Here is a 12,854-nt window from a genome sequence, read left to right as displayed (position 1 = left end):
TGGTATAGAGGACAGTATCTACATATGAGATGAGTAATGTAGGGTATGTAAACAAGATGCAGTAGATGGTATAGAGGACAGTATATACATATGAGATGAGTAATGTAGGGTATGTAAACAAGATGCAGTAGATGGTATAGAGGACAGTATATACATATGAGATGAGTAATGTAGGGTATGTAAACAAGATGCAGTAGATGGTATAGAGGACAGTATATACATATGAGATGAGTAATGTAGGGTATGTAAACAAGATGCAGTAGATGGTATAGAGTACAGTATATACATATGAGATGAGTAATGTAGGGTATGTAAACAAGATGCAGTAGATGGTATAGAGTACAGTATCTACATATGAGATGAGTAATGTAGGGTATGTAAACAAGATGCAGTAGATGGTATAGAGTACAGTATATACATATGAGATGAGTAATGTAGGGTATGTAAACAAGATGCAGTAGATGGTATAGAGTACATTATATACATATGAGATGAGTAATGTAGGGTATGTAAACAAGATGCAGTAGATGGTATAGAGGACAGTATATACATATGAGATGAGTAATGTAGGGTATGTAAACAAGATGCAGTAGATGGTATAGAGGACAGTATATACATATGAGATGAGTAATGTAGGGTATGTAAACAAGATGCAGTAGATGGTATAGTGGACAGTATATACATATGAGATTAATAATGTAGGGTATGTAAACAAGATGCAGTAGATGGTATAGAGGACAGTATATACATATGAGATGAGTAATGTAGGGTATGTAAACAAGATGCAGTAGATGGTAGAGAGGACAGTATCTACATATGAGATGAGTAATGTAGGGTATGTAAACAAGATGCAGTAGATGGTATAGAGTACAGTATCTACATATGAGATGTGTAATGTAGGGTATGTAAACAAGATGCAGTAGATGGTATAGAGGACAGTATATACATATGAGATGAGTAATGTAGGGTATGTAAACAAGATGCAGTAGATGGTATAGAGTACAGTATCTACATATGAGATGTGTAATGTAGGGTATGTAAACAAGATGCAGTAGATGGTATAGAGGACAGTATATACATATGAGATGAGTAATGTAGGGTATGTAAACAAGATGCAGTAGATGGTATAGAGTACAGTATCTACATATGAGATGTGTAATGTAGGGTATGTAAACAAGATGCAGTAGATGGTATAGAGTACAGTATATACATATGAGATGTGTAATGTAGGGTATGTAAACAAGATGCAGTAGATGGTATAGAGGACAGTATCTACATATGAGATGTGTAATGTAGGGTATGTAAACAAGATGCAGTAGATGGTATAGAGTACAGTATCTACATATGAGATGAGTAATGTAGGGTATGTAAACAAGATGCAGTAGATGGTATAGAGTACAGTATCTACATATGAGATGAGTAATGTAGGGTATGTAAACAAGATGCAGTAGATGGTATAGAGTACAGTATATACATATGAGATGAGTAATGTAGGGTATGTAAACAAGATGCAGTAGATGGTATAGAGTACAGTATATACATATGAGATGAGTAATGTAGGGTATGTAAACAAGATGCAGTAGATGGTATAGAGGACAGTATATACATATGAGATGAGTAATGTAGGTTATGTAAACATTATATAAAGTGGCATTGTTTAAAGTGACTGGTGATACATTTATTACATCATTTTCCCATTATTAAAATGGCTGGAGTTGAGTCAGTGTGTTGACAGCAGCCACTCAATGTTAGTGGTGGCTGTTTAACAGTCTGATGGCCTTGAGATAGAAGCTGTTTAACAGTCTGATGGCCTTGAGATAGAAGCTGTTTTTCAGTCTCTCAGTCCCAGCTTTGATGCACCTGTACTGAACACACCTTCTGGATGATAGCGGGGTGAACAGGCAGTGGCTCGGGTGGTTGTTGTCCTTGATTATCTTTTTGGCCTTCCTGTAACAACGGGTGGTGTAGGTGTCCTGGAGGGCAGGTAGTTTGCCCCCGGTGATGCGTTGTGCAGTCCTCACTACCCTCTGGAGAGCCTTACGGTTGTGGGCGGAGCAGTTGCCGTACCAGGCGGTGATACAGCCCGCCAGGATGCTCTCGATTGTGCATCTGTAGAAGTTTGTGAGTGTTTTAGGTGACAAGCCAAATCTCTTACGCCTCCTGAGGTTGAAGAGGCGCTGTTCCGCCTTCTTCACCACGGTGTCTGTGTGGGTGGACCAATTCAGTTTGTCTGTGATGTGTACGCCGAGGAACTTAAAACTTACTATCCTCTCCACTACTGTTCCGTCGATGTGGATGGGAGCTGCTCCCTCTACTGTTTCCTGAAGTCCACGATCATCTCCTTTGTTTTGTTGACGTTGAGTGTGAGGTTATTTTCCAGACACCACACTCCGAGGGCCCTCACCTCCTCCCTGTAGGCCGTATCGTCATAGTTGGTAATGAAGCCTACCACTGTAGTGTTGTCTGCAAACTTGATGATTGAGTTGGAGGCGTGCATGGGTGATCAGGGAGTTATAATATATATTTGATTTATTTCACCTTTATTTAACCAGGTGAAATAAGTTGAAAACAAGTTGAAAACAAGTTCTCATTTGCAACTGCGACCTGGCCAAGATAAAGCATAGCAATTCGACACATACAACAACACAGAGTTACACATGGAATAAACAAAACATACAGTCAATAATACAGTAGAACAAAATAAAACAAAAAGTCTATATACAGTGAGTGTAAATGAGGTAAGTTAAGGAAATAAATAGGCCATTGTGGTGAAGTAATTACAATATAGCAATTAAACCCTGGAATGGTAGATCGGCAGAAGATGAATGTGCAAGTAGAGATACAGGGGTACAAAGGAGCAAGATAAATAAATACATTTGAGAAACCAAGGCTGTCGAGTCTGCCAATAAGAATGTGGTGATTGACTGAGTCGAAAGCCTTGGCCAGGTCGATGAATACGGCTGCACAATAATGTCTCTTATCGATGGTGGTTATGATGTCGTTTAGAACCTTGAGCGTGGCTGAGGTGCACCCATGACCAGCTCTGAAACCAGATTGCATAGCGGAGAAGGTCTGGTGGGATTCAAAATGGTCGGTAATCTGTTTGTTAACTTGGCTTTCGAAGACCTTAGAAAGAAAGGGTAGGATATATATATAGGTCTGTAGCCGTAGAGAAATGCTTATTGAAATTCTCAATTATAGTGGAGTACAAGAGAGGGTTGAGAAAGCACCCTTGTGGGGCCCCAGTGTTGAGGATCAGCGGGGTGGAGATGTTGTTACCTATCCTCACCACCTGGGGGCGGCCGTCAGGAAGTCCAGGACCAACTGGACTCGAACTAACTGTAGAGGTCTTCTTTGGGATAGGGGGCAGCATTTTCACTTTTGAATTAATAGCGTGCCCAGAGTGAACTGCCTCCTACTCTGTCCCAGATGCTAATATATGCATATTATTATTAGTATTGTATAGAAAACACTCTGAAGTTTCTAAAACTGTTTGAATGATGTCTGTGAGTATAACAGAACTCAATGACAGGCGAAACCTGAGAAAAATCCAACCAGAAAGTGGGAGGTTTGTAGTTTTTCAAAGTTTGGCCTACCGAATACACATTGAGATATGGATAAAGTTGCACTTCCTACTGCTTCCACTAGATGTCAAACGTCTTTTGAAACTGGTTTGAGGATTCTACTATAAATGAGGGGCTCAAGAGACCTGTTTGAGTCAGTGGTCTGGCAGAGAGCCTTGGTCTCATGACGCGCGCTCCCGACAGAGTTACCTCTCATTCCAGTGCTTTTCTGAAGACAAAGGAATTCTCCGGTTGGAACATTATTGATGTTTTATGTTAAAAACATCCTAATGATTGATTCCATACATCGTTTGACATGTTTCTAAAGGACTGTAACGGAACTTTGAGTTTTTGTCTGGATGAAGTGCCTGCGCCTCAAGATGGATTACTGGGCTGAACACACTAACAACAAGTGGGTATTTGGACATAAATGATGGAACAAATCAGTCATTTGCCTTCTGATGAAGATCATCAAAGGTAAGTGAATATTTATGGTGTTTATTCTAATTTTGTTGTATATTCCTCTGGCTGTTTTGGGTTCTGAGCGCCGTTCGCTTTTTCCGTCAAGTTAAAAAAAAATCTGTTTTGAGTATTTCTGCAAAATCAACGATATTTTGGAATCAAAAAAGTTCTGCACGTAAGGCGCCAATGATATTTTTTGATATAAATATGCACATTATCGAACAAAACATACATGTATTGTGTAACATGATGTCCTATGAGTGTCATCTGATGAAGATCATCAAAGGTTAGTGATTAATTTGATCTATATTTCTGCTTTTTTGTGACTCCAATCTTTGGCTGGAAAAATGGCTGTGTTTTTTTATCTGAGATTTATCATGAGATTTTGAGTGAAAACCTCCTTCCATCAGCAAGGGCATTGAAGATGAAACGTGGCTGGGTCTTTCAGCATGACAATGATCCCAAACACACCGCCCGGGCAACGAAGGAGTGGCTTCGTAAGAAGCATTTCAAGGTCCTGGAGTGGCCTAGCCAGTCTCCAGATCTCAACCTCATATAAAATCTTTGGAGGGAGTTGAAAGTCCGTGTTGCCCAGCAACAGCCCCAAAACATCACTGCTCTAGAGGAGATCTGCATGGAGGAATGGGCCAAAATACCAGCAACAGTGTGTGAAAACCTTGTGAAGACTTACAGAAAACGTTTGATCTCTGTCATTGCCAACAAAGGGTATATAACAAATTATTGAGATAAACTTTTGTTATTGACCAAATACTTATTTTCCACCATAGTTTGCAAATACATTCATTAAGAAAGCCTACAATGTGATTTTCTGGATTAACAAAAAAAAAAGTTGAAGTGTACCTATGATGAAAATTACAGGCCTGTCTCATCTTTTAAGTGGGAGAACTTGCACAATTGGTGGCTGACTAAATACTTTTTTGATCCCCCTGTATGTTCTAATATATTTTAACTATAGTGACCTTTCTATATATATTGGAATATATTGGAACTATAGTGACCTTGCTCACCAGAACGTTCATGATCTGCAGCTCTTTAAGGACGAAGTCCACCTCCTTCTGATTGGTCAACGAGGCCAGGACGGCGTTGTGACCCCGACAGGTCAGCTTGGCGTTGTCGTACGAGTCCTTTGCTGTGATGAACTTCAGACACGAGTTACCCACCAGGTGCCAACTCTCACCACAAATATTCTCTGGAGGGAGAAAGATACATTTTGATATATTATAAAGAGAGATAGATGTTTATAGAAAGAAAGGTTCTCTGCAAGAAGAACAGGACAGGACCGTTTAAGGGAAACCTTGTGGATTTTGTCAATGGGGCCCTTCATCTAGTTCCCCAATCAGATGAACTCATGGATACCATGTTCATGTCCAGTATGAAGGAAGTTACAAGTAGTTTTGCGAGCCAATGCTAACTAGCGTTAGCACAATGACTGGAAGTCATTCCCAGAGGACTGGCCACCCCACATAGCTTGGTTCCTCTCTAGGTTTCTTCCTAGGTTCTGGCCTTTCTAGGGAGTTTTTCCTAGCCACTGTGCTTCTACACCTGCATTGTTTGCTGTTTGGGGTTTTAGGCTGGGTTTCTGTACAGCACTTTGAGATATCAGCTGATGAACGAAGGGCTATATAAATACATTTGATTTGAAGTCTATGGGTATCTCCTAGCATGACTATGGGGAAGTAGATTAAGGCCCTCATTGCCAACATCCCAAAGTATCCCTTTATAACATCGAACACCAACTTATCAGGGCAACATACACATCTGTAGAAAATAAATCTACCATTTTCTACAGAGCCTTCAGAAAGTATTCATACCCCTTAATTTATTCCACATTTGGTTGTGTTACAGATTTAATTCAAAATGGATTAAATAAATACAAAAGCGCACCCATCTACACACAATACCCCATAATGACAAAGTGAAAACATGTTTTTAGAAATGTTTGCACATTTATTGAAATCTAACTACCAAAATATCCAATTTACATCAGCAGTTAGCATGTTTGGTAGACTATTCATGACCATCGGCATCATCAGAGCTTGGAGAAGCCTAATTACCGTGACTAAACGGTCATGGGGAATTTGACTGCCTTCATGACTCGTGTGTGGCGGTAATACGGTCACCGCAACAGCCCTAGCGATTGGACAAGACTAACACCAACTGATCAGGACATTAGGCAGTTGTTGGGGAATTGTTAGATATTACTGCATTTTCGGAACTAGAATCACAAGCATTTTGCTATACTTGCATTAACACCTGCTAACCATGTGACCAATAAAATTTGCTAACTACCAAATAGACATCATGGAAATGTGGTAAAAGTACAAAGGGGAAAACGTATCTATATTATTAACCACGGAATGAGTCCATGCTAATTATTACGTTTGTTAAGCATATTTTCACTCCTAAACGTATGTATGCCATAACAAAGGGAATAAATACCTATTGACTCAAGACCTTTTCAGCTTTTCATTTTTTACTCATTTAAAAAAAATGGCATTATGGGGTAGAGTGTAAATCAGGGACACAAAACAGTAACAGAACAACATTTTGAAAAAGTCAAGGAGTGTGAATACTTTCTGAAGGCTCATGGAGGACACACAGCACGGTATACTGTTAAACACTAGCAAACCAGTACAGCTTTGATGAGAGATGTACAGTACTATACAGACAAGGTTTTGTATTACCAGGTAGAGAGATACACTTCTGGTTTCTTACCAGGCAGAGAGATACACTTCTGGTTTCTTATCAGGCAGAGAGATACACTTCTGGTTTCTTATCAGGCAGAGAGATACACACTTCTGGTTTCTTACCAGGCAGAAATACACACTTCTGGTTTCTTACCAGGCAGAAATACACACTTCTGGTTTCTTACCAGGCAGAAATACACACTTCTGGTTTCTTACCAGGCAGAAATACACACTTCTGGTTTCTTACCAGGTAGAAATACACACTTCTGGTTTCTTACCAGGTAGAAATACACACTTCTGGTTTCTTACCAGACAGAGATACACACTTCTGGTCTCTTACCAGACAGAGATACACTTCTGGTTTCTTACCAGGCAGAAATACACACTTCTGGTCTCTTACCAGACAGAGATACACTTCTGGTTTCTTACCAGGCAGAAATACACACTTCTGGTCTCTTACCAGACAGAGATACACTTCTGGTTTCTTACCAGGCAGAAATACACACTTCTGGTTTCTTACCAGACAGAGAGATACACTTCTGGTTTCTTACCAGGCAGAGAGATACACTTCTGGTTCCTGGGTTCTTACCAGTTGTTTTCTAGGTTACCAGGTAAGCATATACACTTCTGTTTTTTGGGGTTCTCACCTGGTAGAGCGATGCACTCCTGGTTTCGAGGTTCCCACTGGCAGTTCTGGTCCACCCCACAGCTCTTACAGCTGGTCTTCTTGTTGCAGACATATGACGGGTTGTCTTTAGGACAGACATCATACTCCACTATGGCCCCCTGGGATAGGAAGGCATGTCATACATATAAATGACAGACAATAATTAATAAGTATTTCCTGCCTTCTCCCTCCTGATTCCAGGAACCTTCCCATTTCTGAAAACCCTGGGAATTTACTGGAATTCTGCAACAAAGAGACATTGTGTAAAGTCCATGTAAATCTACATGTAAAGTCCTATAATGTAATGACAATGAGTGCAGCCCATTGGCCATTCTTACCGTGACGGCCGTGCAGTTGGAGCTCACGGAGACACACTGAACAGCACACCACTGGCAGCCGTTAGTATTTGCTGTACAGCTGTAGCAGTCCGTGTACTGGTCACAACGATCGTTGTCAACATCTACGATACAACCAGAGTCATATTTAGTACAGTTGTAGTATAGTTACAGTACATGTAACTATACATGTATTAATACTGATACTTTACTAATACTGTATGAATCATGTATGAATACTAATACTGTATGAATCATGTATCAATACTTTACAAATACTGTATGAATCATGTATTAATACTAATACTAGTAGTATGTGTACAGTATTCATACAGTATTAGTATGCATACATGATTCATACAGTAGTAGTATGCGTACAGTATTCATACAGTATTAGTATGCATACAGTATTCATACAGTAGTAGTATAGTATTGGTATTCATACATAAATTCATACTGTATTAGTAAAGTATTGATACATGATTCGTACAGTATTAGTATTAATACATGATTCATACAGTATTAGTAAAGACTAGTCATTCAACTGAGACTGCTCTTCTCTGTATCACGGAGGTGCTCCGCACCGCTAAAGCTAACTCTCTCTCCTCTGCTCTCATCCTTCTAGACCTATCGGCTGCCTTCGATACTGTGAACCATCAGATCCTCCTCTCCACCCTCTCCGAGTTGGGCATCTCCGGCGCGGCCCACGCTTGGATTGCGTCCTACCTGACAGGTCGTTCCTACCAGGTGGCGTGGCGAGAATCTGTCTCCTCACCACGCCCTCTCACCACTGGTGTCCCCCAGGGCTCTGTTCTAGGCCTTCTCCTATTCTCGCTATACACCAAGTCACTAGGCTCTGTCATAACCTCACATGGTCTCTCCTATCATTGCTATGCAGACGACACACAATTAATCTTCTCCTTTCCCCCTTCTGATGACCAGGTGGCGAATCGCATCTCTGCATGTCTGGCAGACATATCAGTGTGGATGACGGATCACCACCTCAAGCTGAACTTCGGCAAGACGGAGCTGCTCTTCCTCCCGGGGAAGGACTGCCCGTTCCATGATCTCGCCATCACGGTTGACAACTCCATTGTGTCCTCCTCCCAGAGCGCTAAGAACCTTGGCGTGATCCTGGACAACACCCTGTCGTTCTCAACTAACATCAAGGCGGTGGCCCGTTCCTGTAGGTTCATGCTCTACAACATCCGCAGAGTACGACCCTGCCTCACACAGGAAGCGGCGCAGGTCCTAATCCAGGCACTTGTCATCTCCCGTCTGGATTACTGCAACTCGCTGTTGGCTGGGCTCCCTGCCTGTGCCATTAAACCCCTACAACTCATCCAGAACGCCGCAGCCCGTCTAGTGTTCAACCTTCCCAAGTTCTCTCACGTCACCCCGCTCCTCCGCTCTCTCCACTGGCTTCCAGTTGAAGCTCGCATCCACTACAAGACCATGGTGCTTGCCTACGGAGCTGTGAGGGGAACGGCACCTCAGTACCTCCAGGCTCTGATCAGGCCCTACACCCAAATAAGGGCACTGCGTTCATCCACCTCTGGCCTGCTCGCCTCCCTACCACTGAGGAAGTACAGTTCCCGCTCAGCCCAGTCAAAACTGTTCGCTGCTCTGGCCCCCCAATGGTGGAACAAACTCCCTCACGACGCCAGGACAGCGGAGTCAATCACCACCTTCCGGAGACACCTGAAACCCCACCTCTTTAAGGAATACCTAGGATAGGATAAGTAATCCTTCTCACCCCCCCCCCCCTTAAAATATTTAGATGCACTATTGTAAAGTGGCTGTTCCACTGGATGTTATAAGGTGAATGCACCAATTTGTAAGTCGCTCTGGATAAGAGCGTCTGCTAAATGACTTAAATGTAAAATGTAAATTAAATGTAAAGTATCAGTATTAATACATGATTAGTACAGTACTAGTATTTATACATGATTAGTACAGTACTAGTATTAATACATGATTAGTACAGTACTAGTATTTATACATGATTAGTACAGTACTAGTATTTATACATGATTAGTACAGTACTAGTATTAATACATGATTCATACAGTACTAGTATTAATACATGATTAGTACAGTACTAGTATTCATACATGACTCATACAGTACTAGTATTCATACATGATTCATACAGTATCAGTATTAATACATGATTAGTACAGTAATAGTATTCATACATGATTTACATTTACATTTACATTTAAGTCATTTAGCAGACGCTCTTATCCAGACAGTATCAGTATTAATACATGATTAGTACAGTATTAGTATTCATACATGATTCATACAGTACTAGTATTTATACATGATTAGTACAGTATTAGTAAAGTATCAGTATTAATACATGATTAGTACAGTACTAGTATTTATACATGATTAGTACAGTACTAGTATTAATACATGATTAGTACAGTACTAGTATTTATACATGATTAGTACAGTACTAGTATTAATACATGATTAGTACAGTACTAGTATTCATACATGACTCATACAGTACTAGTATTCATACATGATTCATACAGTATTAGTATTTATACATGATTAGTACAGTACTAGTATTCATACATGATTCATACAGTATTAGTAAAGTATCAGTATTAATACATGATTAGTACAGTATCAGTATTAATACATGATTCATACAGTATTAGTATTCATACATGATTCGTACAGTACTAGTATTTATACATGATTAGTACAGTATTAGTAAAGTATCAGTATTAATACATGATTAGTACAGTATTAGTATTCATACATGATTCATACAGTAATAGTATTCATACATGATTTACATTTACATTTACATTTAAGTCATTTAGCAGACGCTATTATCCAGACAGTATCAGTATTAATACATGATTAGTACAGTATTAGTATTCATACATGATTCGTACAGTATTAGTAAAGTATCAGTATTAATACATGATTAGTACAGTATCAGTATTAATACATGATTCATACAGTACTAGTATTTATACATGATTAGTACAGTATCAGTATTAATACATGATTCGTACAGTATTAGTATTCATACATGATTCGTACAGTAATAGTATAGTAGTAGTATTGGCTGTAGAGCCGTACTGGTCATTGGTCATGACCGTTGTCAACATCCACAATAAAATGTCTCCAGTCATGTTTTTACATTTACTGTTGAAACACGATATCCCTAGTATAAATACAGTAAAGTACACACAAATGGTAAAAAAATAAATGTTTAGTGATTTTTAGACAACTAAAAAGGAGCAGGGCATTCAAGTTGTTGGTCTGATGGAAACTCGAGATATCAGCCTCCATCTTGCTTGAGGAACAATAGATAAAAGAGGAAGCCCCACCCCTTAATGCTGATTGGCTGACAGCCGTGGTATATCAGACCACCGGTAGGACAAAACATATATTTTTACTGTTCTAATTGTGTTGGTAACCAGTTTATAATAGCGATAAGGCACCTCGGGGAGTTGTGGTATATGGTCAATATACCACGGCTAAGGGCTGTTGCCCAGTCACTAAGAACAGCCCTTAGCCGTGGTATATTGGCCATATACCACACCCCCTCAGGCCTATTGCTTAATTAGACAGTTCAGTTCTAGGGCATTGCTGCCTGACTTTTGGAGTCCTGTATTAGATGTGTGAAAGATATTCAAGATGCAGTTTTCATCTCCAACCCCAGAAAATGAGTCTGCCAACGGGGAAATGGAGGAGATTACTGCAGCCATGACAAAACGACACCGAACCAAACACAGCATGTTAGCAGACCCAGCTGGAGAGCTAGTCTGAAGTAACGTCCTGAACACACACAGAGAGACACACATACCTCCAGAAAACACACAGATTAATATGTGCAAGAGGATGGCCCAGTCACTGGACTGCACTGCACACACAGACAGATATACTGCACTGTACACACAGACAGATGTACTGCACTGTACACACAGACAGATGTACTGCACTGCACACACAGACAGATGTACTGCACACACAGACAGATGTACTGCACACACAGACAGATGTACTGCACACACAGACAGATGTACTGCACACACAGACAGATGTACTGCACACACAGACAGATGTACTGTACTGCACACACAGACAGATGTACTGTACTGCACACACAGACAGATGTACTGTACTGCACACACAGACAGATGTACTGTACTGCACACACAGACAGATGTACTGTACTGCACACACAGACAGATGTACTGTACTGCACACACAGACAGATGTACTGTACTGCACACACAGACAGATGTACTGTACTGCACACACAGACAGATGTACTGTACTGCACACACAGACAGATGTACTGTACTGCACACACAGACAGATGTACTGTACTGCACACACAGACAGATGTACTGTACTGCACACACAGACAGATGTACTGTACTGCACACACAGACAGATGTACTGTACTGCACACACAGACAGATGTACTGTACTGCACACACAGACAGATGTACTGTACTGCACACACAGACAGATGTACTGTACTGCACACACAGACAGACGTACTGTACTGCACACACAGACAGACGTACTGTACACACAGACAGACGTACTGTACACACAGACAGACGTACTGCACACACAGACAGACGTACTGCACACACAGACAGACGTACTGTACTGCACACACACAGACGTACTGTACTGCACACACAGACAGACGTACTGTACTGCACACACAGACAGACGTACTGTACTGCACACACACACAGACGTACTGTACTGCACACACACACAGACGTACTGTACTGCACACACAGACAGACGTACTGTACTGTACACACAGACAGACGTACTGTACTGTACACACAGACAAATGTACTGTACTGTACACACAGACAGATGTACTGTACTGTACACACAAACAGATGTACTGTACTGTACACACAACCAGATGTATTGCACTGTACACACAACCAGATGTATTGCACTGTACACACAACCAGATGTATTGCACTGTACACACAGACATATGTACTGCACTGTACACACAGACAAATGTACCGCACTGTACACAGACAAATGTACCGCACTGTACACAGACAAATGTACCGCACTGTACACACAGACAAATGTACCGCAC

The 12,854-nt window shown here is 40.8% G+C and overlaps 1 protein-coding gene across 1 annotated transcript in view; it reads right to left on the bottom strand.

The window, feature by feature from the left end:
* The window catches only part of LOC124020765 (attractin-like), a 187,728-nt gene that overhangs the window by 78,444 nt on the left and 96,430 nt on the right, over window positions 1-12,854 (bottom strand). Inside the window, 3 exon segments of the mRNA XM_046336026.1 lie at window positions 5,045-5,235; window positions 7,381-7,519; window positions 7,739-7,860. Coding sequence (XP_046191982.1) covers window positions 5,045-5,235; window positions 7,381-7,519; window positions 7,739-7,860 — 452 coding nt within the window.

Source organism: Oncorhynchus gorbuscha, unplaced genomic scaffold (genome assembly GCF_021184085.1).
Source record: "Oncorhynchus gorbuscha isolate QuinsamMale2020 ecotype Even-year unplaced genomic scaffold, OgorEven_v1.0 Un_scaffold_904, whole genome shotgun sequence".
Classification (NCBI taxonomy): Eukaryota; Metazoa; Chordata; class Actinopteri; order Salmoniformes; family Salmonidae; genus Oncorhynchus; species Oncorhynchus gorbuscha.
The sequence above is the reverse complement of the archived record's forward strand: the minus strand, read 5'-3'. Positions and strand labels throughout refer to the sequence as shown.